The sequence below is a fragment of the Perca flavescens genome, chromosome 15, assembly GCF_004354835.1.
Source record: "Perca flavescens isolate YP-PL-M2 chromosome 15, PFLA_1.0, whole genome shotgun sequence".
Lineage (NCBI taxonomy): Eukaryota > Metazoa > Chordata > Actinopteri > Perciformes > Percidae > Perca > Perca flavescens.
The window spans coordinates 10,256,952-10,274,138 of record NC_041345.1 but is presented as its reverse complement, the minus strand read 5'-3'; the positions used below and the strand labels follow the sequence as shown (position 1 = coordinate 10,274,138).

General features: G+C 39.6%; 1 protein-coding gene across 1 annotated transcript in view; it reads left to right on the top strand.

Annotated features, from left to right (window-relative positions):
• Positions 1-3,783: 3,783 nt before the first annotated feature.
• Positions 3,784-17,187, top strand: part of pitpnc1a (phosphatidylinositol transfer protein cytoplasmic 1a) — a 49,998-nt gene continuing 36,594 nt past the window's right edge. Inside the window, exons 1-3 of the mRNA XM_028600145.1 lie at positions 3,784-3,810; positions 5,683-5,786; positions 6,188-6,305. Of these exons, the coding sequence (XP_028455946.1) occupies positions 6,258-6,305 (48 nt within the window). The 5' untranslated portion in view covers positions 3,784-3,810; positions 5,683-5,786; positions 6,188-6,257. The remainder of the gene's footprint in view (positions 3,811-5,682; positions 5,787-6,187; positions 6,306-17,187) is intronic.

Here is a 17,187-nt window from a genome sequence, read left to right as displayed (position 1 = left end):
GGAAATAGTAACACGTTAGATTACTTGTTACTGAAAAAAGTGCTCAGATTAGAGTAACACGTTACAAGTAACGTGTTACCCGCCATCACTGCGTGTATTTGTATGTGATGTACTTCCCCATCGATAATTGAATTGCCATGAACACAATCTTCTAAGATGCACCAGAAACAAGGCTTGGTTAATAACTCAAACTTGCCGAGAACCAAGATACCGCTTGATTACATGACTTGAGCAGGCCGGCCGGTTTCACGGTTACATTCGGTCTCGTTCAGTAGCCTGGTGTGCGGTCTAGGTAGCTCATTTCCTGATTGATTCTATCACCACCACTCCAGTGGAGTCGCTAATGAGCTAGATTACTACACACACAGTAGCAGAAGAATACCAGCTACACACAATGCATGCACGGATGAGGTAAAAGAAATAAATAGGAGTGAGTTGGTTCATTGACGTATGGCACTCGATTCTCGAGTTGGGTTAATTAACCGGTTCTTCGGTCAGTTCGTCACCACTACTGTAGAGGAAGAGGGGTGTGACTGGGGCATGTGCTTGTGCACGTGTGCGCAAGATGTAAACAGTCAGTCACAGTAAACAGTCAGTCACAGGTGGGTAACAAACATTTTTTAGGGTCTTCTAAAAGTGCGTTAGCTCAGTTGGTCGGGATTTTCAGTGTTTCCTAATTTGTGCTTAGCAAGAGCAGAATAAGATGAAAAGCAGAACAATCCACGGACACATTTTCCACCCAGCAACAGAAGGATCAAAGAAGTCATAGTTTTGAGCTAAGCCCAAAAACCTTAATGTGCAAATCGCATAGCCAAATTTTGAATAGCAGCAGCTGTTGTTGACCTTTACATGAATTCAATCATGTCCTACTAGAGTGGCAAGAAATTCATTGTTAACACAAATTAAGTATAAAAGACATCCAGCCCCATCCCCTTAGACCCCCTCCCCCTCTATTCACCTGCATGTAATGCATCCATTACTGTGACACCCATCTAACACAAGTGTTTTCTTTCCCAGAGTGTTGGCTCCAATAAACCCCTTATTCATTTTTGCTCCAGCCCAACCCCCACAAGAACAAGCTGAGAAACAAGATACTTACTCCACAGTTACAGCGGATGGACTGGGCTGAAAGGTTAGGAAAGTGACAGTAAAGGCCAACTTATGATGTTGAGCGGCAAGATGCGAGGAAACCAGGTCTCTTAGCAACAGTTATGCCTCTCTGCCTACATTGTGATACCAGCTGGAAAAAAAACTTTTGTGTTTGTGTGAGCAGATATATACAGTATGTGTCTTCCATACCGTAGCAGGTGTCAAAAAGCTTAGCATAATGTCTTGTGGCAACTCAGGCCAAAAACAATGGCTTGTGTGTGTGTGTGTGTGTGTTAGTGGTTTCCTTGTGTGCGGGTATATAATGAATTCAGCTGGAGAAGAGTACATTGAAGGGATTTCAGACTGTATGCATCAATCACCAATCAGAGTCAACTGTTCTGGCTCTTTAAAGTGATATGGAAATATATGGAAAGATGAATATATATTAAATTGTGCCATTTATGTAGTAGAAATGTGAATTTCTTTTTCAAAGTTGGTGCCTTCTAGACCGAGAAAAGCTAGAAAATGTATTTTTGGTTCATGTGGATGAAAGACAACAACTCCCAGAATGCACTTGCTTCACTTCCCTAAGAGTCCACTCCCAAGCCTCGCCTACCAGTTACAGACATAGACAGTGAGGCAGTCAAGTCAACTCAAATGTGTTTTATTGTCATTTCAACCATATACATGAAACAACGTTTCACCGTGGCTCAAGTGGTGTTACACATTTCAAATATATAAAAACGGCATACAAAAAAGGCTACATTTAGTGTACACACATTATAGGCTCCGTAAAGCTCAGCTAACGCATTGGTAGCATTAGCGCTTGGTGTGATGTAAATACAGATGTACTAATGTATCCCGGTGGTACACGTGCGGTAGTTTGAATGCACATAATTGTTGTAAATGTTTGCTGCTGAAAAGAGAGATCCTGTTTAGCTTAGCTTCAAGATGGCTGACACTCTTCTTGCGTCAGAGAGTGACACTCCCACCCCCTATGGGCGGGTTGAAAACAATCGGAACTAGCTGGCTGTAGTCCATAGACTCTGGGCAAAAATGCCTCTGATGACGCTAAATGACAATATTTGCATCATCAGAGGCTTTTTTTCCAGACCCACAATACAGAGGAATCATGTCTCAAGGGAACATGAGGGAGGGAAGCACGGTCATTTGAAAATACTACCGGGTTTCTACTGATACAAAGCTTAATGCTAACTGGTGAAGTATCCCTTTAATTAATCTGTGGGGTGTGTGTGTGTGTGTGTGTGTGTGTGTGTGTGTGTGTGTGTGTGTGTGTGTAAGCACAGCATTTTATCTGTAATAAAGTGAGTCTTAAGTAATGTATAATGGAATAGTATTAATTATTACATCATCAGTTTGTTTTCAGCTGCTCAGCATAGTTTTGACTTGATCCCTTAGCTACTGTACAGTATGTGCAAAAGGTTTTTCAGTGTGTGTGGATGCTTTTAACAATTGTGGGAGTTGCTGTTTGAATCATGGCACATACATCTTGGCCTTCATATTTGTGGTTGTGTGAATGCTCAGATCTAATTCTATGACTGTGCCTGTGGTGCCTCTGCACTGTCTTGTTCTGTGACACCAACAGTGTAAGAAATGTGTTTAAGATATGCAACACATGTGAGTGCATTGCACCCTCTTGAGTTGACACATAAAAACGTCTGTTTCCTTCCCTTACAGCAGGGAGAGAAACGTAAATTTCATCAACTCTGAATGCTAAACTAATGAGTGACAGTTTAATTCAGCTTGTCATGACAGCTTAATTGAGTTGTCATGACATGAAAAAAGAACAACCAACATTAAACATTATGTCATATAGTTTCTTATCTCAGGAAAACAAGTCCTAAAATGTCTTCTTTTTGAAGATGTATCTATTTTTGTGAAACAGCTATTTAATCATTTGATTACCATATATATGTAATATCGTCAATATGGTGTCAGTATTCTCTTACTGGTAATTCATACCCTACACTGACCTGTGTCTATCTGCTTAAATCTTCAGGGTTTAAAATGTCATTACTAAGTCCATTTACCTGGAGCTCAAAGACTGTCCTTCTGTGTACCTTAATGAAATTCAACATTATATGAATGCTCAGTAAAATGAAAACATAAAAAATACACATGCTGTAGACCCTTCCTGCAGTAAAAAAAAAAAATTATACATATTAGTAACTAAACTTACTGTTGACTGTTTTGTGCACCCACTTATTCAAGAACCACAAGGCCTTCTAATGTCAACAAATGAAATATGACAGAACTAATTTCTTACAACATGAAAAGGAATTACAAATTAAGCACAATTTATGTCATATAAAGTGCTTGTCTGAAATGAAGATCTCTGGTGACATCTGCTGTTTACTTACTGCATGTAATATTTTTCTGCTTCGTTTATGATGTTGAAGAAGTAACAAAACAAAATATAAACTTTTGATAATTTATGCTATGTGTGTATTACCAATACCACAATCTATTTTCTCATCAGATTCACTTATTAGTCACGGATTTTGAATAAAGCAGACAGGTTACAGTTTCAACATTGGCCAAGGCTGCTAGGTAACGTTAACTAGTCTAACATTAACGTTAGGCTAAAAGGTTGTCTGCAACTACCGAGATCACTCTGCTGATAGACTAAAAAAAATAATAATAATAATACGTATCTGAAAATAAACTGAAAGGAATAAAGAAAACAACATGCACCTCCAGGTAAGTGACCCAACAATTAGGTTGAACAGAGTCATTCAGAGAACATGTTAGCTAGTTAGCTTGCTAACATAACCACTAACGTTAGCTATGACTGCCAGAAGAGTAAAGAACATTGTAATAGGACAAAGGGGATACATGCTGTAGTACAAAATCATAAAACAAAGTAAGTTTTCTGACTAAATAGTTAAACTTTGAAATAAATATAACATTTAGACAATGGTAAAAAAAAAAAGGATAGTAATGCCAATACTTACTTCTGCCAATATGCAATATAATGGCACTCTTTATAAAAGGTTTATAAGTTGCATCCAATGTCTTTATCAATTAATCTAAATCGCTTTTTAATGCTTTACAGATCAGTTGTAATCCATTAATATGAACAACTTTTGGGTTGCAGCTGGTGTTTATTTTCCTCCATCAGGACACTTTCTTGTCTAGTTTTTATTCATCAGGTTTCCTATGGAGAGTTTGACTTCTGAGCTTTGGAAAAGAGCTGCAAATCATTCAATTATTGTGAACATTTCTTAATGAGTTATTAACATTTCTAATTACCGTCAACTTTCTAACTTTTGCTGTTGCTTTATTAGCTAGACTGAGAAACTCATCACTTTATTATTGACTTAATTGCAGATTTGATCTTTGCCTCTCTTTTTTATTGACTTACAGTAATGAAAATAACTTTCAAATAAGCCATAAATGTGTTGGCTTATTAAAGAGTGAAAATACCTTCTTTCTTTTTTAACTTTATGATGAATATTAATGACTCAGCAGCAGTGAAACAACCTGGCCACCCAAAAGTTGTTCTTAGTAATGGATTATAACTGATCTATAAAGCATTATCACATCATCACCATTAACAAAGCCATTAGTCACAATTTATAAGCCCTTTATAAATGTGACTTATAAGAAAGTGGTACCAAAATATATTTAAAGACATGAGAGGGAAAAGCATATTTAGTTTTGTTTAGAATCATTAAATAGCTGGGTAAGGCTCTCTGAAAACCTATTACTCAAGCAGCAAATTGTAATCTTAGCTAAATATCAGCACCATAGCCAGCTCCAGTTCAGAACCAAGGTCAGCTCTACAACTAGGACAGGTCAGAACCAGAGACTGTACAGTCTATGGTCAGAACCAAGACCTAATGAGACTACCCTCAGTGTTATATGAGAGGAAAAGCATATTTAGTTTTGTTTAGAATCATTAAATAGCTGGGTAAGGCTCTCTGAAAACCTATTACTCAAGCCTAAATATCAGCACCATAGCCAGCTCAGAACCAAGGTCAGCTCTACAACTAGGACAGGTCAGAACCAGAGACTGTACAGTCTATGGTCAGAACCAAGACCTAATGAGACTACCCTCAGTGTTATATGTATTATTACAGACCTTATGTTATGTGTTTCATACAAACCTTATGTGGTTCTCATATATGCCAAATAAAGAGGTTCTGTTAAAACAAAAAAGAAAGAAACAATCACAAATCATTTAGATGTACAGACCTAATTACTGTATGAAACATAACATATACAATGTTGCACATTGTAACTTTCCCCATTTCATCAGCTTACTTTTTTGTTTGGTTTTATGAGACACAAATACAATATCCATATGGTTAAAATCCGGTTCACTTATCTGTAGGCCTAAAGTAGCTTATAAAAATAAGATTTAGGCTATTGAATGTTTGACGCAAACGCCAATATTAAATAGCTGCTAAAAAAAACATGAAATACACTTTTACAATTTCTTGGATTTAGTAGGCTATCTAGGCCTACAGTAGATCAGTGGTTGCTCCGTTTTTTATAGTGACGCTTTTAAAGTGAAATCCCCGCATTTCCGGTCCATAATGCTGTCTCTCTCTCGCTCACTTGACGCAGCTACCTCCACACGGCTGCGCATCCCTGGACGGAGCTGTCAGGAAAACTCAAAAGAAGCAAGAGACGCGCTGGTACGTGTGGGGAACTGCTTTCGACTAAACACGGTAAGACGAGGAGTGTTTGTGTCTGAAGACCTTTAGAACGACGACAGCCTCAATCTTTTTTTTTTTTTTTTTCCCGGGACGCGAGCGGCTACAGAAGCCAGTTAAAACTGCGGTTGTTGTTGGAAGCGAGTTGTTTTGGAGTTTGGTGTGATTTCTGAACACTTTCCACACTGCCGACGTTATCCAGTAACATAATCGATGCTGTTGGAGTCGTTTATAAAACTGGCAACTGCTGATTTTACGGCAGAGTTATTTATTTATTGTTGTGTAGAGACTCCCGTAGGCACCGTTGCAGGAGGTGCTGCTGATGCAGAAGTGAGGTCTGGATTTAGTGAATCTGTGGAGCTCAGTGACTTCGTTTTCATTGGACAAATGATTTCAATTAAATAACTGACTTGCAGGATCTCCCACAAGACCGATCTCGACAGCCTACATCTTCCTCTGTGTAGCCATCACCGTTGTGCAAGGACTATGTTGATGAAGGAGTACCGCATCTGCATGCCTCTCACAGTGGAGGAGGTAGGTGAAGTTTTTTTCTTTGTTTTCGTGATGATTTCTGCTGATTGTCTACTCTTCCAGTTCGTGGCTGACTGCCACAGAGTTGCCAGGTCAGCACGTGTTTGTTTGATTTAACGGATTTAAAGGAAGTTGTGATGCGATTGTCATTTTTGCACCAAAGGACATATTGAGCTACCACCGCCGGGTGGAGCTGCTGTTGTCTATCTTTAAGCCTACTGTTTTGCGTTCAAGAGAAGCCGTGCTATTCAAGAGAGATCGTGTACAGTAGCAGCACAAGAGGGAAGTGTGTTGTTATTGGTAGTCAAGGACACATCGTGCATCTATTTCACTTTGAGTGTTTGGATTGTGATTGCATGCTTTGTTGTTCAAAGTAATGTGTGTTGACACAAAATGCTTTTTACCTGTGTTCACAGCTGTATTGTTTCTTCTCCAAACACCACTGTATTTAATAATTGCAAGGTCGCATGTTATGAGGACTCATGTGCTGTTACCTTTGTCCTGCTTATTTTAGGTTGCTTGTCATTTTTTTAATGCATGCATTCTAGTTCTCTGTCTCAGAGCTAAATGACTAAAATGCAGATTTAATGCACATTTGGTTTTTCATATTGATCACGTTTTATCTGTAGAGAGTGAGACACATCCACACACAGTATTTGTGTTATGCGTAAGGATTAGGGAAAGAAGCATTTGCAGGCTGAAGTCGCCCTCAGGTCACAGTGACACAGAAACAGCCTCATGATCAAGTAATGCTGCTGTGTTTTGACATTTTAGGATCCAAATAAGATACAGTATTTCTTAAACATTCAGTGTTCAGCTCAGTTGTGACTGTATTTATTTGGTTTTTGCTTGGTGCCACACTCCGGTGTCTTTTTTTTAATCTGCTCTAGTGTTACCTTTCTATAATGTTATGTCTGACCCTAAACAACAGAAGTTTCAGCTGAAGTGTTTTATGAGATTAATTGTGTCATAAAGGTTTTACGCACCATTGAATCCAGTTCATGATGTGACATGAGCTGCCACTTAAAGGGAGTCAGTGACTCTTCTAAATAAGTGTGTTACCACAGTGATTCATAGAGTCACTACCATTAAGTTGTGTCTTGAGCTTGTGAAGACACAATCCTTCTCTGCAGTCGAGCTAAGCCCATTGTTGTGTTCTTAGGTTGAGTGAGGATGAAATCTGTACTTTTAATCAGAGCGCTGACTTGAACAGCCTCTCCTGAAGTCTATTGATCCTTATCTTGCTCTATGTTTCATGTTTATAATTACCAGGATGCTGCTTTATCACATTGTGTCCTATGGCTGATTGGCTCTTCTTCTTTTCTTCGCTCCAGTGGTGATGGAAGACACTGTTGTCCTCTGTGGCCAGCTAAAGGCTATCACATCTGTTGTCGTAATGGTAATAATGGGATCCAACTTAATCCATTGACTTGACAAATGAACATTTGTAATCTATTCATTTTTGCAAGTACACATCCGTACACAAAAATACACTTACATTATAGAGTCATCAACAGTATGTGTGTGTGTGTGTGTGTGTGTGTGTGTGTGTGTGTGTGTGTGTATGTGTGAAATGGGTAGCATATAATCTGTACATCTGTTTTAGTGATTGTTAGTATCACCAGCTAAATAATCTTTCTTTAACATATTCATTATACACGTATACTATACTGTTTTGTGCAAGTATGCGTAAAAGTCTTACCTGTGTGTGTTTGAAATAAAAAAAACTCTTTACACAAGTGGAAATGACAAAACTAATTGTGAGTGGATCTCTCTCCTTCTAAAACAGCGGATGATGATTTTAAAATGCAAACATAGAGTATAAGGAAACATGTTTTTTGCTCTTTCCTAATTTTAACCCAGCAGAAACCAATTACATTTCAAAGTGGTCAATATCTTTCAGTAATGCTGTCATCTGGATTGGTGCAAATTACGTATTGTACTGGTATGTGTTCCTGGGAAAATGGAGGCATGATTAAACGCATCATCTCACAGAGTCAGTATACCCGATTCATGGTGAGCAATGATTCATTTAATAATAATAATAATGACTTTTATTTATATAGCGCCTTTCATGAAACCCAAGGACACTTTACAGAATTACAGTGGTTATACTAAGGAAGGTTGTAGACTGTGGTGAAAAAGTGGTGTTTCAGGAATTTTTTTTTAAATGTCCAGGGATGTAGCATTTCGAATATCAGCAGGAAGTGTGTTCCAGAGGGATGGGGCTGCAACACTAAAGGCTCTGTCTCCAAAGGTACATAGTCTGGTTTGGGGAATGGAGAGCAGGCCAGCGTCTGAGGACCGCAGGTTTCGGGGTGGGGTGTATGGATGGAGGAGGTTGGAGAGGTACAGTGGGGCCAGGATGGATTTTATATTTGATGCAGGACTTAATTGGGAGCCAGTGAAGGTGGATAACGGTTGGGATGATGTGCTGCCACGTCTTGGTGTGAGTGAGGACCCAGGAGGCAGAGTTTTGGACATACTGGAGCCTGTCTAGGGTTTTGCTGGGGACCCCAGACAGGATTCCATTGCAGTAGTCCAAACGGGAGGTAATGAAAGCATGCATGAGGGTTTCTGGGTTTATTTAGTGCTTTGGTGTCCTGGTTATTATTGTATGCATTGCTGAATAAACACATGATAAGAGTAACAGATCAGAATCTCCTTGAATAGATTTGCAGCATGAGAGAAGCAGGCTCCTCTTCAGATAAATAAGAGTCTGTTAGTGAAGTTGACAGCTTTGTTGCACAAGGACATGACTACAGATCACCAATAATCTTCAACAGTATTCTCAGGAGGTGATCAAGTTGAAGCATGGCTGGCAAAACAAATTGGAGACGTCATGAAGATCTATAAGTGCAATTCAGTTGGCTACTGCAAAAGACATATATCTAAAATAGCTGCAGTGCTCTCTTCTGTCATGCAGATAATAGTCAATGATCTGAGTATTCTGTTTCTTAGTAGTTTGTGAGATTTATATTGCCACCTCAAAGAATAACTCTACAATGTTACATTCATACTAAATATGAATGTTATTTGTTAAACAGGCATATGACACAGTTTAATGGGGATATTTAATTGTTACAATCACTTTAGTGTTGTTAAAATGTAGATATCATAATTGGTGTTGAGGTTTCTCCTGTAATTGTGTCTATTTCAGCCGTGTGTGCATCAGTGTGTTTACGTGTAAATGGTTGTTGCTTTCTAGAGATGCACTGACTGCATAGCAAACCATTCATTTGACTAATAAAAGTTCCAATGATTTAGGGCAGGTTTTGTGTGTTCCTGGAGCTACATTATCTATCACAGTTCAAATGAAAATTATCAAATTGTCTCTGTTACTGTAACTGTACAGTTATATTTTGCCCGAGTTAAGTGTTTTCATATCAGTGTGCACATTCAGAAAACCTACCATTGATCAGGAAACATTTCCATGTCTTTAACAGGATGTGAGAGGCCAGAGTATGATCTGTCACAATGTAAACACAGGATATAAACAAACCCAAATGCTGACATCCTTTGTGATCATGTCAGTCATGTTGTAGTCACAGGAAGATTACAAAAGTCTAGCCAGCCATCGGTCCATCAAAACATGTCCCTACATGTACTTGATTGTCACATCCATCACTAGTTGTGTTGGATGTCTTTCTTATTTTAGAACCAACAAATTATGGAAAATGTGTGAAACCTTAAAGAAAATCTCATTAGATATTGCCTTCAGCAAACAATGGCTAGACATAGAGGAATAAGGCTTTATCTCTTAAAGGTCCCATGGCATGGAAATCTCACTTTATGAGGTTTTTTAACATTACTATGCGTTTCGCCAGCCTGTCTATGGTCCCCCAGTGGCTAGAAATGGCGATAGGTGTAAACCTGGGTATCCTGCTCTGTCTTTGAGAAAATGAAAGCTCAGATGGGCCGATCTGGAATCTATGAGGTCATAAGGAGGAAGGTTACCTCCCCTTTCTCTGTTTTGCCCGCCCAGAGAATTTGGCTGCTCATTGAGGGACTGGCTCTAGTGGCTGTAATTCTGCACCAAGGCTGAATTTCAGGAAAGAGACTTCAGATACAGTATTAGGGGACCAGTAAAGTCTATATAAAAGCATCCAAAGAGCACCATGTCATGGGACCTTTAATAATCTGCGTATTCTTGCATGAAGTTTTAGTGCTTGCACTGCTAATACGTATACCTTCCATGGAAGCTGCTTATGTTCTCTTGCAGCATGAGGTACAGATGCTCGTCTTGATTAAGGTGACATCAGCCAGTCAGTGAAAGGTCAATCTCTGGGGGTTTCCATATGTTTGTTTGTGTCCCTGCATACTGAGATGCCCCACAGCACGTCCAGGCCCAGACCCAAGATCTTGTTTACGTCCCCAGAGTGGAGAGTCTGTGCTCTGACTAACGAGAAGCCTGTTCCTGCGTTGTTCCCCGAGGAGCTCGTAGCTCAGCCAGGCTGTGACCTGGCTCACACGCACCAGATGGAGAGTAGCGTGCTCACTAAGATGATCTGCTAGACGTCAAAGGATGAGCCAGGGAGAGAAAGTCTGCGTCTGCCTAAATCAGCATGATTTTGTTTTGGCCTTTTGAATTGTTTTGTGGATTGATGATTCTCTTAAAGGAGACCTATTATGCTTTTCTGTATTTTCTGTCATATCTATAATGTTACAATGTCGGATGATCATGTTAAACGTGGACAAAGCTTCAAATAATGAGGTAAAAGTATTTTTAAAGAAATCTCTGTGAGCCAAAACCTAAGATTTCCCACTGTTCTGAACACTCTGTTTTCAACAGTTTTCCACCTCTCGGCTCAGAATGATGTCTTACCGAGCCAGTTTTCAATATATGGTCATCTGCTCCAGGCAGGCATGTTACTGCAGTGTCTATATTACATACTCTGCCACATGTAGCTACATGTTAAGTCAGGGAAAGCTGTATTTGTTGGCTGCCTAATTTCTTCCAACTTTCGGGTCACATTCCTGCTGGAACTACCGGTTGTGAGTATTTAGTTTAGAAGCCTTTGTTAGTGATTTTTGGTCTTGGAGACTCCGGAGACTCCGGAGATTCGGAAACAGGTGCAGCAGCCATGGGCAGTATGACAAAAATAAAAAAAAGAAACACAAAATACAAGTATGAACCTGAAATGGTATATAATAGGTCTCCTGTAAGCACCTGTATGCACAGAGTATACAGATATTGAGGAAGTTTTAGGATATGGCATCCCCACACCGTGACAAGTATTTTGATACTCATGTGCTAGCACTTAGCTTATCATAAAGACAGGGAATTAAACAGGGGGAAACGGCTAGCTGGCTCTGTCGGTAACAAAATCTGCCTAGCAGCACCTTTAATAGCTCACTAATAAACACGCTATATCGGGACCAGTAACTTTCTGAAGTTTCCACTGGTTGCCTGGCCACTGCTCTCATTCCCCCCGTAAAATGTAAATCTTCTTCTAATATGCCTCAAAGCTACTACACCGCAACTAGTTTCCCCATATGGATAAAGTTCTATACTAGATTATTGTCTGATGATATCTTCAATACCCACAACAACAAATCACGATTCATTCTGATGTTCATTTTCAGACTACACTGAGCAGAGCTTTCACTGCCTCATCAATTACCATGCGGTTTCCTCGGCAATTAATTAATCATTCACTGGTTAAAGAACAGAGTGTCTTTTCTGCACCTGAGCAGCAGTTGAATTACCATCATCGCTTGCTTGATCAGATCCTGAGTAATGAGCTTTGGAGAATGAGTTGAGGAAACAAGAACATCATCTTTGCTCTGTAAAAAAACAGGGTACGTGTCGGCTTGCCATCATTGTTTAATAAAGGTGGTAAAGTAGCCCCCTAAGCCAAGGAGCTTGATTACACTTTCAGTCAGTGCTAGTGTTTAAGCTGCTTATCAGATTGGCCTTGGATCTTCATTAAAAATCTTTTAGGAAAAAAGACCACTTCTGATGCAACCTCTCCATGATGAAAAGAACATTACAGGAAAACTGTCATATCAACAGAGCCATCCCTTCAGACCTAACATAGTTCATTCAATACTTTCACTTAACTGTTGTAAGCTCCATGATACATTTTCTAACCAAATTATTACTGTAATTGTTGGGGTTTTGGAATTTATAGAGTGTGGTCTAGACCTACTCTATCTGTAAAGTGTCTCGAGATAACTCCTGTTATGATTTGATACTATAAATAAAATTTTATTGAATTGATGTGGAGCACATTTTTAACTCTTGCAATTTTGCTGGGTGGATTTAAACATGAAACCAAAGAAACAGAATGCATGACAAAAATACAATGCATTGTTTTTTTGCCTTTTCTTTGTTTATTTCTGCAGTACTTTGCTTTATTTTTCAGTCGCAAGTTGCAGTAGTTACTTTCTCTGTTTGACTGTGTTCAATGAGTTATACTGTGCATACTGTTTACGTATATATCCAGTGTTTCCCATGCATTGATTTATATGTGGCGGCAGTCTGGGGGTTGCAGGTGAACTCATGGAAGACATTATTATATGCTGCCTGTGTGGTGCTGCCAGGCTTCGGAGCGAGCTGTGCGTCCAGGAGACCGATGTTTTCTCCAGATTGTAAATCACACTCTACTTGCCCCCTCCCTTTAAAACCCTCAACAATAACAGAAATTAAATTTGAGACTGAAAAGAAAGTTTAGACTGGCAATGAAAAGAGAGTGTTTTTTTTTTTTTTCTTTCTAAAAATAGCCATCACCAGAAATAAACTCTAATTCTGTGGGAATACACATATATATATTTAACAGTCGATTTGATATGTTTCACCACTGGTTGTTACTGATAGTGATCAGTTTGGTTATTTATCCACATACCATTACTTGAATTGCTTCTATTTGGCTGAAATATATGGTTATCAAGCTGACAGCTTGCTGGGGGCTGAATGACATGCAGCAAAGGGCCACAGATTGGAGTCAAACCTGCTGCGTCTAGGAGTAAACCTCTATATATGGGCGCCCGCTCTACCGACTGAGCTATCCGGGCACCCCTAAATAATCATTTTAATGTGCTAAATAACTGTGTGTGTGCTTTTGATGAGTTGGGCGACTGGAGGCATTCAGATTATGGTGCACTGGATTAGTGAAGCAGTGACAAATCACTACAGAGATGTTCTACTTCAGAGAGAGCTGCCCTACACTTATGCTGCTTTTCCATTACATGGTACCTGCTCGACTCGCCTCGACACTACTCGCCTTTTTTGGTTTTCCATTACGAAAAAAAGTACCTGGTAACTGCCAACAGGTACTTTTTTAGTACCACCTCAGTCGAGGTTCCAAGCGAGCTGAGGCGATACCAAAAGACATGACGTGAAAGCGACAGAGGTGGGTGTCCTGAACAAACCCGTGATTTTTTAATAGTTTAGTCAGCTCTGTTTTTTTTTTGCTGCCTCCAGCTTCATTTGAAACAAAATTTGTCTTCTGGCTGTGGCAACAATAACACACCTTCGACGCTCTGTGTGTGTGTTTGTGTCACGTTAGGTCACACACACACAGAAAAACGCCATTACATGTTCTTGATGTAAGACTTCTTGATGGGGCTTTGATGTCTGCATACTGTATGCTGTGTTTTTCTTTGGTCTGTCTGACTCTTTTTAAAAATCTGTCTCTCTCTCATTCATCAGTCTCAACTGAAGACTGAAAAACTGTAGCACTCAGTTTTGGGTGTTACCAGCTGCAAATATAGGGCTAATTAGTAATGGGTATTTGTGTGTTGGTTGGATGGTCCCAAAGATATAACATAAATGTGTTGTTGTTGGGATCCAGTGGTCCAAAAAGCATAGCGTGTAGTTCCGATGCTTGTGGTTGGAGCTTTACTGTGTAACTAATGCGTCCTTCCTCTGTCATGTTTTTCTGCATTTTCTCTGTTTTCCCAAAAAGTATAAAGCTCACTTCCCATTAAATTTGGTATATGTCCCTGCCTTCTCTGCTGTGGGCCTTGAGAGGGTGTAGACAGCCATGTCCATGAAGCATAGTGTGGCCAGCTGTTTCTTTGCACTGGCCTGCAATGGGCTTCATAGGACGCAGTAACCCCAGACTCACTTTCCTCCCACAGGGAAAGAAGGCTGATAGAGCCACGGACAATAGAGGGTGCTGTAAGCTTCAGTTTCCAGTTCCACTTGTAGATAATGCAGACAGAATAAAGTTTTTTTAGGCAATATAACTGAGAAGGCGTAGCATGGTTACAAACTGAAACAGACATCTGGCAGAAAGGGCCTGACTGCAACGTAGCAACATTAATGATCTGTTAAACATCTAGGGTCAACAGTTTTCTATTTATAGTAGAGAGCTAAGGACTAAATTAAGAGTAGTTGTGCAGGAACAGTCGGTCAGGTGACTGGAGGTTGTGGGAACCAGGTTGACCAATTGACAGGTGAGGTGGGAGAGAGAGTTCATGCCTGTACAACCATTACACAAACAAAACATGTTACCTTGTGATTTAGCCTAGTAAGGCATGATGCAGCCTTTAATATTGATTGGAACACAGTAGGAACTGCATTCATTAATTAAAAGGCACATGGTCGATAAAGGCCAGACACAAAGACAGAGGTGAGCTAAAAAGAAAACAAAGAGACAACTGGCTCACAACTGACATACAGAGCAGAGCAAGTCAATGAAAACTTTTAGAAACACACAATCAAGCAGCCTCAAACAGGAGAGGGTACAATACAAAGCCAGAGAGGGTGCCACTTGAAATTTGACAAATCATCCAGCGCTAAAGGAGGAATATATGTACCAAGGCACTGAGTTTTTCTCTACTTCTTCTTCTTCTTCTTCTTCTTCTTCTTCTTCTTCTTCTTCTTCTTCTTTTTTTATTCTTGTTCTTCTTCTTCTTCTTCTTTCTTTCTTTCTTTCTTTCTTTCTTTTTAATACCTACATTTGTAGCTGCTTGACAGTTTAGACCCAGACAGAGAAAAAGGGGATGATAATGCAAGATGATGCTCATCCATCAATCCATTCATTAGCAATACCCACTTACCTTTTAACTTGGAACTAAAGACACTATGATACTATATTGAGAAATAGTGTTGATAACCTAAAATATTAGATTTCTGCTATGCGAACTATGCAGTCCGTCATATAGTGAATTATCCCTTTAGTTGGTGTTGTCATAAGAAAAAAGCCACATCACTAAGTGCCCCTAGTGCTGGGTTTTACAGGTGTTGAGCATAATACCATTAAGCCTGGCTGTGTGATCGTTTTGATCTAGTGAAGATAGTCCTAGCTGATAGTAGAAATTGTCAAACAATCTGATTTGAGGCAAATACATTTTTTTTAAATAAGGGACAAGAGGATCAATAATTAGATAAACCAGGTGGGAAAGAAACAATGAAAAATACATAAATGTATGCTTAAAGTCGTTGGTGGAGATAAGCTGTGTTGACCAGAAAGATGGCTAATGTCCTTTCTGTGCCATCACTTGTGCCCTGTTGCTGTTGCCTCTGGCTGTTTGTTTGAAACTCCACACATTGCAACACTGAGCTTCAAATAGAGGTCCTGTGAGGTTAGAGAAAGCAGTGACATATTTTAATGGTCCCTTGCACGCATATACACACACAGACAGACAGACACACACACACACATACACACACACACACACACACACACACACACACACACACACACACACACACACACACACACACACACACACACACACACACTTTCTAAGAACCTGGGTACATCACTTTAATTCCAGGAACAAGCAGCCACATAGATGAATTATTTATTTTGCAGTATCTAGTGGAATGTGCACCAGCAGAATGCTACTAAAATAGACACAATGTGAGGATCTTTTAACTCGGGTCAGCTCTGCTCGCTTTGCTTGTACCTGGACGTGCTCAGGACATTTCTTTAATTAATATTTTTTTTTCATAAACAAGAATGTACAGCTAACACTACACATTACTACAAACTTATACTAACATCGCTAATAACCTCACTACATACAAAAAGACAGTAAAACCACAACAAGAATGTCTTTCAAATTAAACAACAGAATATGTTGTAAGTTAAGGGGACCTTCATCGTCACGGTGTAAGCTTGTTGTTAGCTGTGTAGTCCACCCTCTGTTAACATAGCGGTAAGTTAGCTACCTAGCTCACGTTAAAGTTAATGTAGAAACAAAAGCTGTGGGCAGCGCTTCAAAGTGCTGGGACAAAGCGATCGACAGCACCCAGCTAGTGCTTTTCTGACAGAACACAGGCCCTTAGGTTGCAAAGATCGTGGCAATGCTTAAAGATAACCCAACATTGACTGCCAGTTTAAAAAGGGAACTGAACAGCTGTCTCTCTTGTTAAAGTCCAATGTGTTGTTGAATGAATCCACCCATCCCACATCACCTAATTTACTCTTTTGCTCAGGAGGCATTTGTAACTTGAATGTAAATAGATGTCGTTTTGAGGCACTTGCTGAAACGACTGATGCTACCATTCTTCTTGGGAGGACTTTCTTTAAAATTGACAAATCCAGCTACATTGGTCAGCTTGCTCTTTTTCTGGACTCTTACCCAGCAGTTCAAGTGAATGCTGCCGATCTTGGGAGTATTTATACTCTTTTATTGTAGATGGATGTGTGCAATGTGCATATAATCTAAATGTAACATTTTGGTGACATTGTGTGGACATTAAAGTTCCAAGACTAATTTTTGTTCACTTTTAAGGATTGACTTTTAAGTCCATTTTTTGGAGGAATTAAACGTAAGCAGCTCAAACTTCCTTGGACCCAAGTACCAATGATTTGAGACGTTCGCAAGTCTTTTGCGAACAATTTGAATGTTTGGTGACTACAACACAGTTGTGAAAAATCTATTAATGTGTTTGTGTGTGCTACTGAGCAGTCTGCACTACCACCAG